This window comes from Aplidium turbinatum, chromosome 16 (genome assembly GCF_918807975.1).
Source record: "Aplidium turbinatum chromosome 16, kaAplTurb1.1, whole genome shotgun sequence".
Taxonomy (NCBI): domain Eukaryota; kingdom Metazoa; phylum Chordata; class Ascidiacea; order Aplousobranchia; family Polyclinidae; genus Aplidium; species Aplidium turbinatum.
The window spans coordinates 10906028-10926842 of NC_137487.1; the positions used below are offsets into that span (position 1 = coordinate 10906028).

General features: G+C 38.6%; 4 protein-coding genes and 1 pseudogene across 7 annotated transcripts in view; 1 reads left to right on the plus strand and 4 right to left on the minus strand.

The window, feature by feature from the left end:
- LOC145785518 (uncharacterized) overlaps window positions 1-10030 on the minus strand; it is a 23089-nt gene extending 13059 nt beyond the window's left edge. For all 4 annotated transcript variants that reach the window (XR_014291184.1, XM_082597177.1, XM_082597176.1 and 1 more), the window contains exons 1-6: window positions 9890-10030; window positions 9065-9259; window positions 7154-7277; window positions 6910-7008; window positions 6213-6286; window positions 1906-2016 (exon numbers count right to left, since the gene is read on the minus strand). Coding sequence is in view for 3 of the 4 variants with exons in the window: in XM_082597177.1 (XP_082453303.1) it covers window positions 1906-2016; window positions 6213-6286; window positions 6910-7008; window positions 7154-7277; window positions 9065-9259; window positions 9890-9908 (622 nt within the window). In the remaining variant the exon portion in view is untranslated. The remainder of the gene's footprint in view (window positions 1-1905; window positions 2017-6212; window positions 6287-6909; window positions 7009-7153; window positions 7278-9064; window positions 9260-9889) is intronic.
- LOC145785867 (uncharacterized) lies at window positions 470-1891 on the minus strand. The gene is made up of 2 exons (XM_082597574.1): window positions 1886-1891; window positions 470-1612 (listed from the first exon to the last, which is right to left on the minus strand). Exons 1-2 carry the CDS (start codon window positions 1889-1891, stop codon window positions 641-643), a joined length of 978 nt encoding a protein of 325 aa, XP_082453700.1. The 3' UTR covers window positions 470-640.
- Window positions 7979-8709, plus strand: LOC145785869 (uncharacterized; annotated as a pseudogene).
- On the minus strand, window positions 10001-18329 carry LOC145785520 (uncharacterized). Its single transcript, XM_082597178.1, has 5 exons — window positions 18231-18329; window positions 17308-17493; window positions 16773-16881; window positions 16000-16058; window positions 10001-11475 (listed from the first exon to the last, which is right to left on the minus strand). Exons 1-5 carry the CDS (start codon window positions 18235-18237, stop codon window positions 11396-11398), a joined length of 441 nt encoding a protein of 146 aa, XP_082453304.1. The 5' UTR covers window positions 18238-18329; the 3' UTR covers window positions 10001-11395.
- LOC145785517 (uncharacterized) overlaps window positions 18327-20815 on the minus strand; it is a 28520-nt gene continuing 26031 nt past the window's right edge. Inside the window, exon 17 of the mRNA XM_082597174.1 lies at window positions 18327-20724. Within this exon, the coding sequence (XP_082453300.1) occupies window positions 20599-20724 (126 nt within the window). The 3' untranslated portion in view covers window positions 18327-20598. The remainder of the gene's footprint in view (window positions 20725-20815) is intronic.

Consider the following 20815-nt stretch of genomic DNA (forward strand, 5'->3'; position numbering starts at 1 on the left):
TTGTATTCGTGTAAAAAGCTTTTTGTTTGGGTGCTTAAGTCGAAATATGTCAAGCAGTTGTAAATGCTCCATGTGGTGAAGGAGTGTTTGACTGGAACGGAAGTTATTATGTTTTCGGGCACCTCCTTGCTTATCCAAATTTTCGTTTAAAACGAGATTGAAATCTCCACCTACGATTAAATTTTCGTGATCAATGCTTTCAAGAATTGAAAACAGGTTGTCGTAAAATTGCGGTTGGTCAAGGTTTGGGCCATAAATGTTGAATAATGTGAGCTTGCACTCTCCAAATTTGATATTGCAGATAACGTATCTTCCATTTGTATCTATAGTTTTGTCCGTAATGCTATTCAATTTGTCTGAAAAGCGTTTCGAAAATAGAATTGCGACACCTCTACTAGCTGAAGTACCGTGACTGAACAACACTTGACCCCCCCATTCCATTTGCCAACGCTTTTCAACGTCAGGCGTGCTGTGGGTTTCTTGAAGGAGAGCAACGTCACAAGTCTTATTTTTCAAATAATTAAAAACAATTTTTCGCTTCATCGTATCCCCAAGGCCATTTACATTATAAGTGACAATCTTTAAGTTTGACATAGCCATTTAAATTGTAATAAAAGTGCAGCACATAAAATCGTTAATATCAATCTTGTTTTTGAAAACACTGAAAACCGCATTGACACAGGAAAGGTTCCTTATCACATTCATAAACATGAAATTCTTCACATTTACAGTACAAAATAATTTTATTGCATTTTATATTTTGGCAAACTTTACTTTTAGATTTTTGTGGCAAGGTGTTCAGCGTGTTACAAAAGCAAACAATGCCTTGCTTCTTACATATACCACAATCAAAAGTGTTACCTTTTTGGGTCTCTGGAACTAAAAATGAAGTTGTAGGGTCACAGCATGCTTTCATCACCTTGAAGTTAGTTGAGCAGCTGGGGCAGTGGTAGGTCGAAGAGTTGTTCATCATCTTCCCTTCTACCTGACAGTGTGCGCATTTCATAGTCGTTTCTTGGCGTCTGTTTGTCAATTTGGAGTTCGGTTTTTTGTTATCTGGGCTTTCCAGGGGTCGTTTTGTTGCCTTCGTTGTATGAGACGTTGGGATAATTACTTCTTCAGGGCTTTTCATGATATCAGATTTTTCTTTTAACGGTAAGGATGGAAATCGTCCGTTGGATTTCTTTTTTGGACAGGTTATTAGCTTGTGACCTGTATCTCCACATATTTTACAGGTTAGCTCCTGACCAGGGTAATCCACGTACAGTTCTTCTCCATCAACATATATGTAACTTGGAATCGGTTTATTCTCTAAGTCTTTTTGCTGCATTTTGACTATTCTCAAACCTGTCAGCAGTCCATTTTGATCTTTCACGCAGTTGATGGAAATGGGCTTTCCAAAATTTTCTTCTAGATACATGGCGATATCTTGATTTTCTAATGGGATTGGCACCCATCTAATTTTCACATCGATTTGATCGTAGTGGTACAACCCCACTTTCAAGATTGCATCTACCGATTGAAGTGCACTGTGGAGATTGAGCACGTGCTGTCGTTCGGTGCAAGTAACCTCGACAAAACCTTTTCGTTCAGCTATGCCGACAATATTTGACTAAATTCATCCAATTAAAAACTAGATTTCTGTAGAAGTTAGAGCCACAAGCTTTGGTTTAAAATTTCATATCTTTTAAGGCCAGGGAAGTATCTTAATAACTTCGACAGTATTTTGACGAAGTCTGCCTTGTCTCGTATGGTATCATACTGTATAAGTCTTTCAGGAAAATTTCGAATCTCCACCTCCCCACATAGTAAATGGCCTACACAAGGCACATTTCACCTCATACGTTGACTACCTGTTTACTCTTATAAATGGTTAGTTTCTTACACTCATGCAAAATCTACTACCTTGTGTTTGTACATCCACATCGTCCAGTCGATTTGTCTCGTCATTGTCTACTTCAGTTACAGAGGTTGTTGTTAAAGATCTCAAGTTCTGTCCTACTAACTCCTTTTTCTCTGCAAAATGTAAAATCGTAATGTAATGTAACCGTAATGTAAAATCGTAATGTAACCGTAATGTAAAATCGTAATGTAATCGTAATGTAAAATCGTATTGTATCGCTAATAAACGCAACGTCAGTGAGTCAGCCTCCATTTCATTAACAAAAACTCATTTTGTTCTCACTGAATTTCAGAACATCTTCAGTTTTAAACATCAACTTTCAATTCAAACTTTGAAACTAAACTTCAACGTTTGAAACCCGAGAAACTTTCAATTGCACTGAGAGCAAAAATTTTTTTTTTTTGTTAATAACACTGAACTAACAAGGCCGGTAGGCTAGTGTGATCCTGGGTTAAATCACACTGATCAACACATAATTTAGTTCCTGGAATGTTAGAGCTATTTTGGGTGCATTTGGGATGTTAATTTTGAAAATGTGGCATCACTCCCGCGACATATACAGACCTTATAGAAATGACGTTTTATACATTGTTTCGTTCTTGATGTCTTTGCCTACTTTGAGTGGGCAAAAATAGTAACATATAATTATATTGATGATATACAAACACCATGCCTTAAAAACGCTCAAAACAATTCCAGTCCTGTTGAGGTAGATCAAAACTAGGCATAATCCAGCGTCACAGGTCCACGTCTTTTAGGTGCAGACAGTTAAGTGCCTGCCAAGTAGACGCACACACTGTGGCGTCAGCATACTTAGGTTCGCGCACTGTGGCACTCGGTCAGTCAAGACATTGCCCTATCATGCTTTTCATATTTACATACATAGGCGTCGATTTTTTTCTTAGAAGAGAGGAATACTGGGTGGGCGAGAGTTTTCAAACAGATTTCATTGAATGTGTGTGTTCGCAAATTCGCAATGGTTAGTCTTTCTAACGAAGACTGCGTTTAGCGTCGCTGCAGCAATTAAGCTTTAATAGGTTTGATGTTTGATTTATTGCGCCTTGCGATCTTATGAGTGCAGCTAAACTAAACAAACTTCTTTTATGTTTTCTTTGCGACCCACAAAGCGCGTGACTCGTGACCTGTTATCTTTAAAGTGGCGCCTTCGGATTTGTTGCAAAATGTTCAGACAGGTGACTGCTGACTGTGCGGATATTGCGGTTTTGTACCGCGCCAAGCTTACGTACAACAGGCCTCGAAATTCACGGCGGACAACCGAACATGTCCGCCGTCACAGCATGTGATGTCCGCCGGAAGTACCATCTAGATCGGTGATCGGTCATATTTGTCCGCCGAGAAATGACGATATAAATGGTCATTGCATAGCACGAACATTTGTTGCAAGAATATAATTTCCCGCGCATTGTAGCACGCATGTAGAAAATATAAATACTGTATCTCTTAGCTTCCGTTGAAGCAGAAAAACTTTCGATTTTTACGTTGCTTCAACGATTGGTGACATTGAATCAGCGTAACAAAGATGAATTCTTCGCTAAAAAGCAATGGGGGTACGGGTACTTCGACACTGATCACGCGCAACTAAGTTCAAGTCTTTCGTCACAATGTCTGGCTTTGATCTCCGAGTAATATTGATGGCAAGGTTGGTTATAAAATTAGATTATACGAGTAGGCTACTACAGCAAGATGCAGCAAAATTTGTTAAGTTTTGATATTACAGTAAGGAAGAAAAGGCCCAGGGAAAATTCACTTTCGCTCACATGACACACAAAAATTAACCCAAAGAAAAAAGCCTAGTGAAACTTTGCACAGCAGAAAATAGTAACGTTAGTGTAGAAGTTTTCCGACTCGTGTCCAGAGCATTGTGACGCAAGAAGCCAAACGAACTCGTTCGGTGGAAGTTAATCAGTTATGCGGCGCATTATACAGCTACACGGCGCTTTGACTCTTGAAATTCTAAAAAGCCTTCTAAACTGTAGTTAGGCTATAGTTCTCAAATGGCGAAGAATTATCAAGATAAAGTGATTAAGTATGACCATCGACGCTAAAACTGGTGCGTCCGCCGTAAGACTTAATTTGTCCGCCGAGATAGCAGCTCAGACCGGACACATTTGTCCGCCGTCAACAAAAACGAATTTCGAGGCCTGGTACAATGTGGTCATTCAAACACGCAGCACGAGTTCAGTTGTAAAGTAGTCCTGAACAGAAAAAGGTTTATTCGACCAACTTTTTCATATTCCCTTACGCCAGTGGTTCTTAACCTATGGGTAATTACCCACATGTGGGTAATTTCAGGATAGCAGGTGGGTAATCAGCTGAACCAGAATATTTAGAATTATAGATGTAACAAACAATGTCACAGCTGTAAGTGGTAAAGTTGCTTTATTGCTTATGCTTTTTTTATTATTTGAGTCCGTTCAAAACAACCAAACAAGCACAGTGATATTTTATCATTTTTAGAATTGTTTCGTCATAGTGATTTATTTTTCGCATCATTTTTGTTGCCGGTTTTATGTAAGCTAAAACCTCAATTGCTAAGGTAACAGGGATCAGTAAGTCAGTAGATGTAACAGAAAATATATTTCGCACTTGTTAGTTTATCGTCAGTTCTGATAAAGGGCAGTTAAGTTGTTATTAAAAACATTACTTGTAGGTTTTAACTGCCCTTTATCGGAACTGACGACGCACTAACAAATGCGAAATATATTTTCTGTTACATCTACTGACTTACTGATCCCTGTTACCTTAGCAATTGAGGTTTTAGCTTTCTAGATATGGAACAGGGATCGTTTTAGAACAAGACTAGGTCAGAAAGCGAGGCAGACTCCGACTCAGCTCAGCAGCAGCCTAGAGCAGTTAGCTACGGTTTTATGTATTTCATTTTTGCGACATAATAGTAAGATTTTTCTTGTATAATCAGTTCAGTTACAGTTGTTTTATAAGCAAGCTTGATGGCTGCGTTGCTGTTAGCAGTTGTTTGAAGTAGTTTATATAGCTAAGTGTACATTTAGAGTTAGTGTTGAGACGAGCGAGCTATATTCTTTTGAAGATGAAAACTTGGGAAAATGATGGGAAAAGCATATCCAAATGTTGTGCAAAACCACTAACATTGTTGACTATGTTCCCTTCCACTTATCTCTGTGAATCAGCATTTTCAAGTGTTGTTGCTTTGAAGTCAAAATTTTGAAACAAGCTGTTAGATCTGAAGTCAGATTTGCTTTGTGCAGTATCCAAAATCGCACCCAATATTGCATCAATTGTACACAAAAAAAAAGCGCAAATGTCTCACTGAAACTATTGATGCCGTTCTTTACGTTAAATGTTGTTTTTGTTGAATAACGCTGTTTTATATTTTTAATATGGTAAAATAGATAAAATTAGATTTTGGGTAATGGGACTTTGATCTGGACAGAAATGGGTAATAAGGGAAAAAAGGTTAAGAACCCCTGCCTTACGCTGACCCGGAACTGAAATTTGATTATGACGTAACGAAAGTGAGACCATTCGGAGAAAAGATCAAATCGTACCCAAACGATTTTTTTCAACGCAGCGTTGTTGCGGAATTGCTTTGTTCTGTCAGATACCTAGCGAGAGACATAGCGTAAAACAAGAAGTTGCGCTGCAGTTGGTTGGATAATTCAGCGTTTAACAAAAATGGAAATAATTGTAACGAACACTTTATAAAGAAATAAAACATAGTAACTTTAGCGGATTTAACATACTTTATTTTACACAAAATATAACATAATTAAAATAAATAAACTCAAACGTTTTCGACACGTACGTGTGTCCTCATCAGGAATTAAATCTGCAATACATAAAACGAAAAATCGTAAGATCAAAATCGTAAGATTTTCATTTTATGTATTGCAGATTTAATTCCTGATGAGGACACACGTACGTGTCAAAAACGTTTGAGTTTATTTATTTTAATTATGTTATATTTTGTGTAAAATAAAGTATGTTAAATCCGCTAAAGTTACTATGTTTTATTTCTCTATGGTTCAACAAAGCAAACTCTCTTCCAAAGCTTTAACACTTTATAAGTGTCATGAAAACAGGGTGGGAAAAACATATTTTGCCCACCCTCGTTTCACGGCTATTTCGACGCCCTATTTCGACGCCTATGTTTACATATCTAATAATTTAATGCGTAAATACAGTGACATACTCAAAGAGCATAACAGCAGTGATAAAATATTAAGAATCAACAAAGAATACTTTCTACAACCGCGTAAGGTAAGTTTAGAACATCATCAATCTCAAGTGGATTTCACAAATCACAACTAACCTGCGAGAGTTAAATCTCCCCATATTTTCTTTTGATCCACATACAGATACAACTCACAAAAGTCCACAAACTCTCTAAAACGATATAATCAGTGAAGTTTAACCAAACTTGAAGTTTTCTTTTTGATTCCTGCAACGTGACATTAAAGTGAAGAAAAAGGTTTGAATGGGGCTCCCCAAAAAAAGAGGGCGGACAAGGTATGTCCCACAGGTCTTGCCAATGTGCGAACCAGAGGCTGATGTAATTTCCATTTTAAACTCAAAGCTAAATTTACTTCATAATCTTTCAAAATGATAGTTTTGAGAATACAAGTTGTCAAAATGTGATTACTGGATCTCAAATCACTGCAAAACTAAATATTTCTATTAACAGTGTTGCTAGACGCTTTTTGGATTTCTAACTCAACTGCCAAAATCTAGACCGTTGTTGGTAGGGTAATAGCAAAAAAGTAGTTTACAATGACACAAAATATACAGAAAGACCATAATACAGGCAATTTTGGCTGCTAACAGATCGACCCCCAGTCAAATTTGAAGCTGTACGTTGGCATGGCCTGTGTATAAAGTTCGCCATGCGGCCATGGTATGTCCTTAGTTAGCACTTAGCAGGTAAATTATGACTTAGATAGCTTGACATGACTAGCAGACAATAACATGCACTAAGTAGACAATACCGTAGAAATAGCTTATTGCAGTACCTGTTTTTAATTTGATACATATTTTTCAACAAATTCAGGTCGATAGACTTGTATCTTTCCCATTGATCTTTCAAGTAACTTTCGAAATCCGAACACCTTCTGAAAAATTTTGAGTTGTATGAAAATAATGGTAATAAGGCATTGGGATTCTTAAACTAACGAAGCTGAAAAATTGAAAACCAAACTTCTTTAAAAAGGTTACAAGAGCCCCCCTCACATTGAAAGCGCAGAACAATCAACTCACTGTGGAGATGGAAGCTTGGGTTGAGCTCGCGTTTGATCATTGGTTGAATCTTCACTATGATATTGGTGCATTTTTCGCATCAGCAATTCTGGGGATGGTCTTTCATTGCTGTGATTCAATTCGTCTGAAAGCAAGCAATATTTTTAGCACTTGACAACAAGAAAGTTTTTCCATGCGGCTCAGGCACAGGCACGTATATGCTTAATAGAAAGGAGACAAACGCAAGGTCGAAGTATTTACAAAATGTATGTCTTTCGCAAGCCACATTCGACAACCAAATCAGTCACTTTTTATGATATTTCTGATTAGGTTAATGGTCAGGCATTATTAGATTTTCCTAGAACACAAATATAATTCCCACTGGAAATTCAATAAACTTAAGCACTGAACATAATAACTTACACAAAATTAAATACGATACATGAGTCGTCCATATGTCAACGATAAACTGTTTTCGTGGTGTGTACACGGAGCAATGTTCTTGTGAAGATAAAACACATTTTACACTTTAACATTGTCTCAAGTACTTACTGCACTAAAATATTTAATGTTTTTCCCAGAAAAAATATAATGCAGGTAATAAATTGCATTACATTTTTACATTACATTATGCAATTTATTAATCAAATGATAATAATATAATGATAATATTGATAACATCAATAATGAATGTAATTTAAAAATTGCATGCAAAGTGCATCATCATCGCCACATCATGGTCTTATTAATGTTCAGTTCACCGAAGTGGATAACACCATTAAACATATTGAACTATCGGATTGGACAATCTATCAAGGTTCAGTACTCAGTCCGTTGCTTTTTGTAATGGTTATAGATGCTTTAACAGATGAACTGGATAAGACAATGAAAGAATTTTTGTACACTGACAATTTAGTGCTTATGGGAGACAGTTGGAAAGAGGTGGAAGAAAAATATGTCGGATGGAAAAATGCATTGGAAAACAAAGGTTTAAAAGCGAATGTGAATAAAACGAAACCAATGAGAACAAGTATAAAATGTACAAATGAGGTATTGGCAGTCAATGTTATGGATCCATGCGCAATATGTGGCATGAAAGTAATGAACAATTCTATTCAGTGCATTAAATGCAAGTATTAGATGCACAAGAGATGTTTAGGCATTCAAGGAAGGTTGATGAGTGGGATGCGTTTTAAGTGTAGAAGATGTGAGGATATTGTAGCTGATGACACGTACGAGAAGCATGTGACATTGGGATGCGATGAGATAGAAGTTGTTACGGAGTTCTGCTATCTTGGAAATATGCTAGAAATACATAATTGCACAAAGCTGTGACGGCAAGGATACGTGCGGGTTGGAAAAAGTTTAAAGAGTTGTCAGGAACACTTTGTGGCAAAATGCTTTCTCGCAGATTGAAAGCAAGGTTGTACAAAACGTGTGTAAGAAGCGTGATGTGTTATGGAAGTGAAAGCTGGGCGATGAAGAGGGCAGATATTAGGAGAATGTAAATGACAGAAATGAGGATGGTTCGTGTGATGTGTAGTACAACAAAACGATCTCTTGAGGGAGTGGATTGATGTTGAGAATATTGAAGAGTACTTGCGTGGTCATCGTCTGAGATGGGTTGGACATTTTGAACGAATGGATGAGAACAATTTGACAATGCGAGTCTGGAACAAGGTAGTGACAGGAAAAGCTGAGAAAAGGAAGGCCAAAGGATGGGATGGCACCGAGAAAGATGACATGAACGATAGAAACCTGAAAATTGAAAATACCAACAACAGAAAGAGATGGAGGAATCGTTGCAGACAACTGGTTGACCCTGATGTTTCGGGATAAAGACCAGGCTTCTTTGAAGAAAAATGGATGATGATTGATGATTCATGATGATGATGGATTAGACAATCTAATATTTCCACAGTGGCCACTCACATTCTGCATTCAAACGCTCTTCCCATTTCATCACCATTTCATAACGTAGTCCTGCAAAGTCTCCCTTGTGATCTTCCTCTATAATTTGTATGTCATCTTTAGAAAGCTTCAACTTAGTTCGAGCAAAAGGTTTCCAATCTCTGACACCAATTATTCCTTTTCTCAACACTTGATCATATTGAAGAGGGGTTTGCCCTGCAAGAAACATTTTGAAAAAAAGTTCCAATGCAGTGTACTGTACGCATTTCAATGTACAAGTTCTTATAGTTAGAATAATGATATATAAATAAACTTTAATCATTGTGAATGGACTAGTTTGATATCTCATAGTCACCATAAACCTATGCAATTTTCACTTTACTATCCAGGTCCACGATTTTATAGTCACGACAAAGAAGTTTCTACATCAACCCACTAAAAATATTTGACCTGAAGTTATATTTTTAAAGCATGTTCCCATGCAGCAGACAGGTAACAAATACGTAGTATTTTGGGCATGTTTCATACCCACAATGCCGACACATAAAGCAAACTTAGTTGTTGTTAAGAAAGTAGTAGGATGATAATTTTAAAAATATACGCAAAAAATATAGCAAATTAGAATATTATGGCACTGAATATAACAGGAAAATGGTAAAAAGGCCCGGTCTGATTAACGATCGAAAGGCTAAATGCAAGAGGTAAACTCATGTATAGCAAGCGTTAGAAAAACCAAACCGTTGCCATCTTTAGTGCTTTAAGTTGATTAAAAAACTGTGCTGTGCAACCTTGCAAATTGAATAAGAAAATAACCGTGCCGTGCGAACTAGCACACATGCCACTTACCGTTTGAAGAAGCGGCCATGTTGGGAAGTGTTTTATCCGTTAGTAAAAGCAGTTTAGTCTCCAACAACACAGTTCAAGAACAACCTAGCATCTAACGAATCTTTGTAAGCCCTTCAACGAAGTATATCATTAATGTGACCAGTCGACAAAGCACTATTGTCGCCATAATAAAGCATGTACAATGTACATATTCCTATCGCGTCAATTCCACGTTAATAAATAAAACAATCGCATGTTCACGCTAAAAGGATGATTCAACAATGCATGTATACAAAGGGTTCACACGTGCAATTATATCAGGTGGTCACAAAAAGCAGGAAAAGCATCTCGGCATTTTAACTCTTATTACAATTGAACACTCATAGCACCAGCCATGCAATGATAAAAACACGCAAATTACAGAAACTTTTTAAAGCGATTAATTATCTGCATAGAATATAAAACTTCTTTTCAATTGAAACACAAACACATCTTGATGGAATGACATGGCTGTGTTTGAGAATTCAATTTCGTACACACAACAATGCATACAAATTCATTCATAGGAGAAATTTCAACTTGTAATTACTAACAGTGAGATTGTAAAACATGAAAAGAACAGATGAAGAATGAGGCGGTAAGGTCGGACAGAAGGTAGATGCGATGGACAGAATGAGATGGAGAACAGGAGTGAAGATAAATGCTGCAATAAAGGAATCGGCCGCACCCCCCACCAGTGGGGACAAAACCAAATTTGGATGATAATGATAAAAAAGAAACAGAAAACGAAACAACTTGCGTGCTGTTAGTGAGCGATAGTGCAAAGTTGTACGATAACCTAAGAGTTCTAAGTAGACCACAGACCTTTAATTTAGGCCTGAACGTTGCAAGCGATTTGAAGCCAGAAATGAACCCGACAGTTAAACTTTCTGGGTAAATAACGAGCGCTTTCTTATTTCGCTTTCATGAATCTGGCCTCAATTTTTTTAAGCTCAAACGAAGACAAATTTACAATCTTGCAACAGTAGGACTAAGACAGTTAGCGATATAAAATATAGAACATTAGTGATAACCATCCAATTTCTAGCGTCAAGTGCATAATGTTAGGCAAATATAGGATAATGAATTGTAACCAACTGCTCAGTAGTAAGGGCTCACACATATAACAAAACAACAAAAACACAACTGCACCGAGAACCAACGAAATAATGCGAAGAGAGTGTTTAAGGCACTTTTCAGCTGATTTCAATCGTTTTGAAGTTTTCATAACATGAAACAAAACGCGATACAATTCCGTACCAGTCGTTAACATGGAAAATACAACAAAGTAGCAGTAAGCTAGAAAAGAAACTGAAAACTGAGCTTAAACTATTGCTACAAAAGAAAGTAACAGCAAGCACGGCTGTTCTTTCCCGCCACAAAAATATGCTGGATTGTTTTGGAAAGTCTGATATAAAGTAGAAGTCTTTGTTTATATAGTGCTTGAAGTAGCACTGGTCTTGGAAAGTCGGTAGGTTTTTCCCTAAACTAAAATCTGCCAGCTTCTGTTCGTCCTCCAAGATCTTCAAGTCGATTCGTCTCCTCATTGTCTGCTTCAGCTGCAACGGCTGTAAATAAATAAACGCAGTTTTTATTAAAGTCGCTTTGTTTGTAAAACATCATGAGACAAGATTATGCTGATTGTTGTAATAGTCTCAATTATTCCAAACAATAGCTGCAACGCTCATTTGATACATGAAAAGTGTTTTATTGATTCACAGACGCTATTTACGCCAGGATTTTCCCTGACATGACAGGAAATTAAGGATTCAAATCTGTATCACGGAGAAATATTAAAACGTGCTTAAATGTCCGGGATTTTGACACTCGAACTACCAAGTGCGTCAGTTGACGCATTTCAAGTATTCATTTTCCTATATATCTGCCGGGCATCATTTTGCTGAAACTTCTTGACAATAGTTTTCTTCCTTCAGCGTTTGATTGCAGGGGAGAATAAACATTTCCCTTCGATATCTCTAGTCTAGAGGAAAATAAAGTCTCTCCCTCTTGTACAGAATACAGACCAACACAATAGTTTAGAGTCTGCTACCTACAAACTGTTTTTGGTTCTGCCCTTAAGCTTCAACTGAATGTCATTTGTTGCATTCTGTCACTTTTTGTTGCACTGCGCATCTTTAAGGAACCGTCAAACACACAACTAATGCATTTCCATGTTTTAGTTAACATTTGCTGATGTTATAAGTTAATGTTACTGCAAGTGCTGTTTGGTTTATGAAAAAATATAGACTGCACAATGGGGAATATGATGTGACATGGCTAAGAGCGAGAAACAGCAGTGAGCAAGGTTGCGAGGTTACACATGGGCCGCGAAAACCATTCCAGCAAAATAAAAAATGACTTTTGGGCCTCAGCGAAAAAGGAGAACCACTGGTCTACAGAACCATCACAACGTACGTGAGAAAAGACAACGACGTGGTAATCAGCTTTGTCTTAGCCTAGGTTTGGATGTGTCCTAAATTTATAGACTACCATAGATCATGGGTCCGCAAATAGTGGGTCAGACCATCCACAGTGGGTCGCAAAACGGTTTAAACTTACCATAGATATAACTTGTATGTAAAAATAAATACAATCATACAGTCTTTGATGTGCTGAGTTTCGTACGATTTGGTAGGCTACAAGAAAATTTATACTTTCGATTGCAGTACAGTAGTTAAGCCCACGGTTATATAGCCACCTTGAGGCAGGGCATGAAAACTCTCTCAACTTATCTCCAGAACTGGCGACTGAAACTCAGCGAAACCAAAACATTGGCGGCAGCTTTCCACCTACACAATCGGGAAGTTGATCGTGAGCTACAATGGATAACTTCTGTCCTTCTGCCCCGAACCAAAATATCTTGGGGTGGCACTATGACAGATCGTACACATACCACCACCATTTGGTGTCACTGCGCAAGAAAATAACATCCCGCGCTGCACTACTCAAACGCCTGGCAGGCTCCAGCTGGGGGGCGAGTGCTGACACTTTGCGTATAGCAGCCTTAGCTCTTGTCTACTCTTCAGCAGAGTACTGTGCACCTGTTTGGTGCCGCAGTGCTCACTGCCATAACATCGACACTGCCATAAACAGCGCCCTGCGCACAGTGACCGGATGCATGCGTCCCACACCATTGGACAATTTTGCCACTCTCGCTGGCATCCAACCTGCTGAGCTTCGTCGCAAAGAAGCCACTCTGTTTCTTGACCGACGGGCACTAGAGCCATACGCGCCGACTTCCGGGGGGGCCGGGGGGCGACGCCCCCCGTAAATTTATGGTTGAGGGGCAACAAAAGTGGCTATTACAAGTGGTGTTTCTTAGATAAAGTACTTCGCGAGAGATTTAGATCATTTAAACGGACTTATAGAATGCCAAAAACGAAAAACAGCCTGCGTTTCTCTTGCCCGCAAAACAGCAGCTGATCGCATGGCTTTCTCCGGAACGTGATTACTACTGAGATGCGCACGGCACGCACGCTCACAGTCACACACTGCTTATCTTACCGCGCGTGAGACGCAGCTTCAAAGTCAAAACGCGTGGTAGCGAAAAAGCGAATGCGAGGTTGAATAATTATTCTAATTTCACGAGTTATCCAAACCTCCGTTAGATTTTTTGTGACTTCAAACATGAAATCGATTTTAGCAAACTTTATCGAGTTGAAACTACGACACAACGAACAATTACGTGAATACAGCTTGGAAATCATACCGTATGGAAATTTCAAAGTACGTAGATGATAGAGTAACTTGCGCTGCTAGAATAGTCACGTAACTATTCACTGCAGTATTACGTAAACCAGCTAAATTAGACGCTCTATTTTCAACGAGGTCTTCCCGCTGTGAAATCAATTATGATTCAACAGCATTATTTTGTTCACAATGTGTGAGAATTAAATCGAAAACCGATAAAAGAAAAGGTGTTTAATGGTCTTGGTCGCAGATATTGCCTGCATTAACGACTTCTCTTAACGCTATTATCACCTAGCCAACCTGACATCATTGTTTTATGCGGCCACAAAGGTTTGACACCGACTTCAACGATCATGGAATGTTACGTACCGGTAATAAGAACGATTATATCTTACACGCAAAAATAAAAGAATTGATTTTTTAAAACAGCTCTTTCTGCTGTTTTGTCTCGTGAGCTTTGCATATTGCTCAACAAGTGCATAAAGTTTAGAATTGACAAGAAATCATTAAATTTGAAAATTAAGTTTGAATCACTGCAAATAAACGTATTCAAAACTTTTAATTCGGCCGACGCCATTTCACACTCCGTAATCTACGTCGGCAATGATTTTGCCGCAGCAAAAATGCTTTAATTTTTGAAAGCTGCCGAGCTGGGGACAACAGCTTGTCCCGTGTGTAAGTTGAACCTGTCTTTTTGAGGTGAAAATCACTTGCGAAAATCTCGATCTATACTCGAGTATATACGGTACTCGATAAAAGACTTTCGATAAAAAACATAAGAGAACTTCGCCGTTGGTAACGCTTTGAAGGTAAGTAATTAGCAAAACGAGCGAAACGAGGTTAATAAAACTGATAGCGGGTTTCCACTCTGCTTGAAATCATGATTTTTGCGTTTTATTTCGATAACTTCACTGTCTTGATCGTTGTTATTCACTCGCACGAAAAGGAAATGAATCGGCTTGTTTTCCAACTGTCCAATTATGAGCTAACAATATCAAAATTTTTACGACTAGGCGTACTGCATGCGTAAAACTAACCGTTTCAAGCAGCGGTTCTAATAAGTTCGGTTTGCGACCTAGGTGTCAATATAAACAAGACAGCAAATCAAAGACTATTTCGATTGAGTAAAATAGCGTTATGGTTATGACGCCATCACCTTTCTCGCCCCCCCAAGGTTTTTTGAAAAGTCGGCGCCTATGACTAGAGCCTAACCATCTTCTCCATCACAAGATCTCTGCTCCCCCAAACCAGCACCCCCATCGACTGAAATCAAGACACCCATTCGTGCCAGTCGCTCAACTTCTGATCAACGAAGCAGATGAACTTCATCTCTGCGGCTACTTGGGCGGACTATAAATGGAATTCTGAAGGGAAGTCAAGTACCACCAGACTCCATTCGTTCATCTCCGACGCCGACACATGCCCCATCGGCCTGACACTACAAAGACAAGCATGAGTGCGCCTCAACTGTCTTCGTACGGGCGTCGGGCTTTTCCGCTCAACCATATGCACCAATGAGGAATCGGCCTCTTCCTCCTCCTCCTGTGATTGTGGTGCCGATGAGGAACAGACCGCAGACCACATCATCAATGATTGTACATCTTCAAACCACCTAACGGAGTGGAAGGTCTGCGTGTTATGGATGATGAAACTAAAAACTGGCTGCTCTCTAGTAGCCTTCCAGTGTAGTCCGGGAACATCTTGAATCTGGGGCGGTAAAAGGATAGAGTAGACCCTCGGCCCAAGAGGCTTGCACGACGACGAAGCACACGGTTAATAGGTCCACCCGCTTATTAAGCCCAATTTGGTCCATTCCGGAATTACTGAAGGTAGTGGTAGAAAATTATTCCCCGCTTAATAAGCCAAAATCTTCCGGTCCCGATGTGGCCTTAATAAGCGGGGACGACCGTATTGGAATTGATATTAATTTGCAAAGTGTTTTGCGCATTCCGAAACCTTTGGGTCGCGAAGATTTCGAACGATTGCTTTTTGAGTAGCACCAAAAAGTATTTGCGGACCCCTGCCATAGATAATGAAGGTGTTTGGCATGCAAGAATTCGTCAACGTGATCGAGACAAATTTGTTAGCGATTGTGCATCAAATATAGTAAGTGGTAGCCCTATGCTAGAAATACCACATACAAAGTATTTTTGAAACTTCAGATTGTGATTTATTTGCATTGAGCTTACTTGTTTCCAATGTAGGCTATGCGAAATGTAAGCGAAGCAATAAAACAACTCGTAGCCTGTGTTTATGTCTTTTACTTTCTCATTCACAAGATGAGCATTGCAACTGTTCCTAGAAAAGTAAATAACTCTGTTGAACAATAAGTTTACAATAGTTTTGCCCCGACCCTTAACAGCTTACAATCGTTTGTTTTTAGCTTCCAGATCCTAACCAACCTGCATGAGTTAAACCTTCCCGTGATCTCGCGTGATTCCCACGTAGGTCAACAAACTCCCTAAAAATGAAACAAACAGTGAAGTTTTACAAACCTCAAATAATCTATACATTGTAAGTTGCTGCGAGGAGCTAACGCAATTGTCTGACATTCTGCATCGCATGCTTTATTTAACTGCTGCAACGTAACACTAAAATGAAGAGACATTTCTGAATGTGGTCCCTTAATAAAAAGGGACAAGTGACCTCGTTACTTCCTCAGGCAAAGTGATTATGCAACTTAATTTATTGCAAGCCTGGTGCTAATGTCAATCGTCTGGTTAATGGGTTTCTTCATAGACACTGGTCTGCAGAATGCGAATCGCTTCCGGGAAAGCAACATTGTCAATTCAACCCTAAGATTTGGGTATGACAGAACATTTTTTAAGCTAAGAATGACAGAAAAATGCACCAAACGCTAAGTGCAAACGCATGCACCAAATGCTGAGTGCATTTTCACGATACCATTTAAAGTTAAACAAGTAGCCTAATAATTTAATCAGTTTATTTTAATGGTAGAGTATATGCAGCAAACTCGAACTTTCAATGTGTCTTTGTAACAATGATGAACGTATTCTACAAAATTACTGATATACATATATATGAAAACAAATGGCACTGAAGCATAAGACTTCTTACACCAACAAAGTTTAAACATTTGAAATTCAACATTTTGACAAGTGTTACAAGAACAAGTTCATATGTCGTCTACAAATGCATATGGCAACCCACTTACTGTGGCGATGAAAGCGTAGGTTGACGAGCTGCACTCCCACCATGAAACTCGTGCATTTTTCTCTCAAGCAACTCGGGAGAGGGTTCTTCATTGCTTCGATTGGATGTGTCTAAGAGCAATGATGTGTTTCTAGTCAACTTATTTTGCATAACACAGCAAAATAACTTTCTGCTTGATCACTTTCGTTCGATACTTTGATGTTAATTAAAATTGCATCCATAGGCGTTGCTAAAGTTGGAGTATATACAGTACTTCTGACAACATTCTGATTCTGACATCAACAGATTAGGGATTAAACTAGGCAAAGTTCCTTTTGAAAAACGTCTTATTCTCGTAGCCTATTTGATAACAGCTGTATCCTTCGAAGTCAACTTCAGGCCGGAGCCACATGAAGGATAGCTTCAAGCACAGAAAAATTTTAAAAGTTATTGCTTGCTCTTGCTAGTATTCAGTTCACTAAACTGCATAGTGCATTCCATTAACCATATTGAGCTATCGGATTAGACAATCTAATATTTCCACAACGGACACTCACAGTCTGCATCCAAACGCTTTTCCCATTTCTCCACCATTTTAATACGTTGTTCTGCAAAGTCTCCCTTGTGATCATCCTCTATAACTTGTATGTCATCTCTAGAAATCTTCAGCATAGTTCGAGCAAAAGGTTTCCAATCTCTGACACTAATTATTCCTTTTCTCAACACTTCATCATAATTTTTTTCTGAAATTAACAGCATTTAGAATTTTTTTCCCAAAACACTGTACAAATGTCAATGTACAAGCTTTTCATTGTCATATTGATAAATAGATCAAATCTAATCATTGTTAATAGAGCAACTTACTAACTATTGATACACAGGGAGAATCTATTTGTCGTTTATAAAGAAACTTGATATCCAATAATCATCATAAATTTATACAAAAGATTGTAAATTACATTATTGTTCTAAGTGGACATGATATAGTGGGTGAAAAAAAACGAGAACACTTTCAATTTTGAATCTTTCAAGAAATACAAAAGCCATGATGCTCAAATTTGACCAACTTTTGGTAAATCTTAATGTTGCAATTGGAAAAACAAAGGAATACAGTCAGTTTGAAAATAAGCTACCAAAATGAAGCACCGAATGTTTGTCATACTTTCAGTGACGCACTTTTACTGTAATTAAAAAGATCATCGACGTGACAACGATGACATCGGTCCGGCAATTAAAAATCTACAACTTGCAAACAAAATTGAGTTGAGTGTGGGAAGCATAAACACGATTCATGGAGCGGTTTGGAATTTAAACTATCCTCAACAAGTGCTAAACTGACATACTTTTGGAAGAATTTTTTGATCTACATTTGAAAAATACATTTGCTATAAGCTACATTTGAAAAAGGACTACGGAGTCAAACTACTTTTTTTTTAACGAAACGAAATAGTTTTCGTCGTGCAAACTGCATGCAACTTACCCGCCATGTTGGAAAGTGTTTCAACAACAGGAAGGTGGTTTAGCTTTCAACAACACAGTTCAATAACAGCCTAGCATTAACGAACCTATATGAGCCCTTCAACAAAGTATCGCGTTAATATCATCAGAAATGTGACAAGCCGATAAAGCACTATCGTCGCACTATCAAATAATTACATTTTCAGGCTACAAAAATGATTCAACAAACATATAGCGAAGCGATTCCTTTACCTAGGTCCTAGGCACTAGTTTTTGTACGTGAAATACGTGATATTGAACAGCAAGGGATAAAAAATGGATTACCCGATCACGTAGCACAGTACAATTGCGATATTATCCCAAACATATACAATATTTACACTACTTACACGCGAGTTAAAAATCAATAAACAAAGTCGCGTTAAAATTTAAAAAAAATATATTTGCGCGGAGAAACAGCTTTACAATTTTACTGGATGCCATGAAGAAGCGTTGGACATAGTGATATGTACAGTAATTGAAAAAACGTAAGAGCAATGCATGCAACTGGAATCTTGATAGTTGCCCCAAAACAGAAAAGTGGTTGATGGGGTTAACAGCTGGTGTTCCAAAAGCATAACAATGCTTTGGTTAGTTTTTTGCAGGTCGAGTGCCTCGGTCAACGCAATACCAGCAAGTTATTCCTGAAGTTGCAAATTCAAATCTCACAACGATGTTTGCCTTTCTATTAACTGAACTGAACTTTTCTATTAACTGAAACTTCCGACAATAGCCAGTCCCTAAGAAAAAAGCTCAAAAGAGCCCAGCTCAAAAAAGCTCAAAAAGCCCAGCAGATGTCAACAAAAACAACAGCAGAAACAGCATCCATCAAGAAACTATAATACACAAGTATATCGTTGCCTGGGACAAGCAGATACTTTAAACACGAAATTCAACGAAGCAGTTCACAATGTAGATCTTAACGACCTGTTTTAGCCTGATGCTGCGAGTTTGCTGTAGTAATAGCGAATTGCACTAGCTTTCGGAACAAACTGAACAGCCAGCCCCCCAAGCCAAACAAAAGAGCCGCATTAAAGAACGACTCACTGATATCAACACCATTCGTCATAGCACATGACTAGGGAACTGTGTTCAGAAAGCCAGTGTAATTCGCTATTACCACAACTAACTCGCAACATCAGGCAAGAAAACAAGTCGTTAAAATCTACATTGTGAAGTAAGCAACGACCACGCTGCTAAATGCGAAACTCAATCAATTGGACAACAAAGCAAGTTAGAGAGAACAGATTTCGCTCGTTATTAAAAGAAAAGAAAAAGTTAAACAGGTGAGTTCACGATCACATACATTTTCTAAGCAATAATACATAACTTTCTCATAATATATGACCGATACATAACAAATTCAGCATAAACATCAGTTAAACAATTTAAATTGCGGCGATGGAGCGAAGGCTTACGTTGCGTGGTGACTACAATCATCACACAACCAGGATGCGACAAAGCTTACTTGCGTACGAGCACATCTTCATCGTGGCTAGTTCCACGACGTCTGTTCGTGATGCCTTGTTCATCTCGAGCAATTTGATCAGAAGCTTTGAAATATAGTCGGCTACTTCCACAGTTTGTCTTTGCTTGAAACCGCACATCGGCTTGCCAGCTTCATAGCCGAGTATTGAGAGCCCTGGCATACCACTCGAAAGGGCGCCGGTTCGACACTGCTCAAGAACATGCGGCTGTGTATTTGACAAGACACTTAAAGGGGTGCTTAATTAAACACATAAAGAAGGTGGACACGAAGACGGGCTTCATTGCCTTCTCATCGACTTAATCTAAATCTTTAACCACAGGGCGTAAGCCTGGATACGCGGACATCAATTAGAAAGTCAAATAAAAGAAGTTACGGAGATGCTTCGTCTCGATAGAAAGTTTTCTCTCATTTTCCATGAACCAAACAAGCACGATAGGCACTTTGCATTGTGAAACTGTACAATAATATTCTTCTAGTCAACTCATCCCCATGACTCTAACAACGCAGGATCTTGAGTGAATGCATAAATGCTTACGAAACTAACACTCACGAATGCATGACGTGAAAGTGGGATGAGTAATCGGTATACGGTCCCTGTTTTGTCGAACGCTGCATGCAGTAAGCGTGGGTCGAAATATCGCGGAATGGCCCGTTTCGGTGAGTCCGATCTCTATTAGGTGATTTTTTCAATTTTTTTTTAAATTATTGGGTACCGTAGCCTAATTATCATTACCGTTTTATGGTTAGGGGTTACAGGTTAGGAACTCACCGAATCGGACTCACCGAATAGTAGCAGACCCAAATATCGGGTATTGTTCAGATTCAATTTTGTTTTAGCAGTGTCAAACGACGAGAAATAACCTTAAGGATGACCAGGAAAGAAATAAACGTTTTTTAACAAGACATCTCGGATATCCGCCATTTCCTTGCACTCGTGTGTGTTGGCGTGATCGGTTGAGGAAACTCTCTCAGCCAAGCCTCGTTTCACCTGAAACAAACTTCAGTGAATCAAAAAAGTAAAGGTGATCTCATACTCAGTTACTGAGCTTCGGAGAATGACCTAATCATTAAGGTTCTCA

Coding starts and splice junctions, on each gene's coding strand:
- LOC145785520 (XM_082597178.1), bottom strand. Junction 16,882..17,307: donor AAAGCGTTTGGATGCAGACT/GTGAGTGTCCGT, acceptor CATTGCTCTTAG/ACACATCCAATCGAAGCAAT. Junction 11,476..15,999: donor GGAAGGTTTAACTCATGCAG/GTTGGTTAGGAT, acceptor ATTTATTTACAG/CCGTTGCAGCTGAAGCAGAC.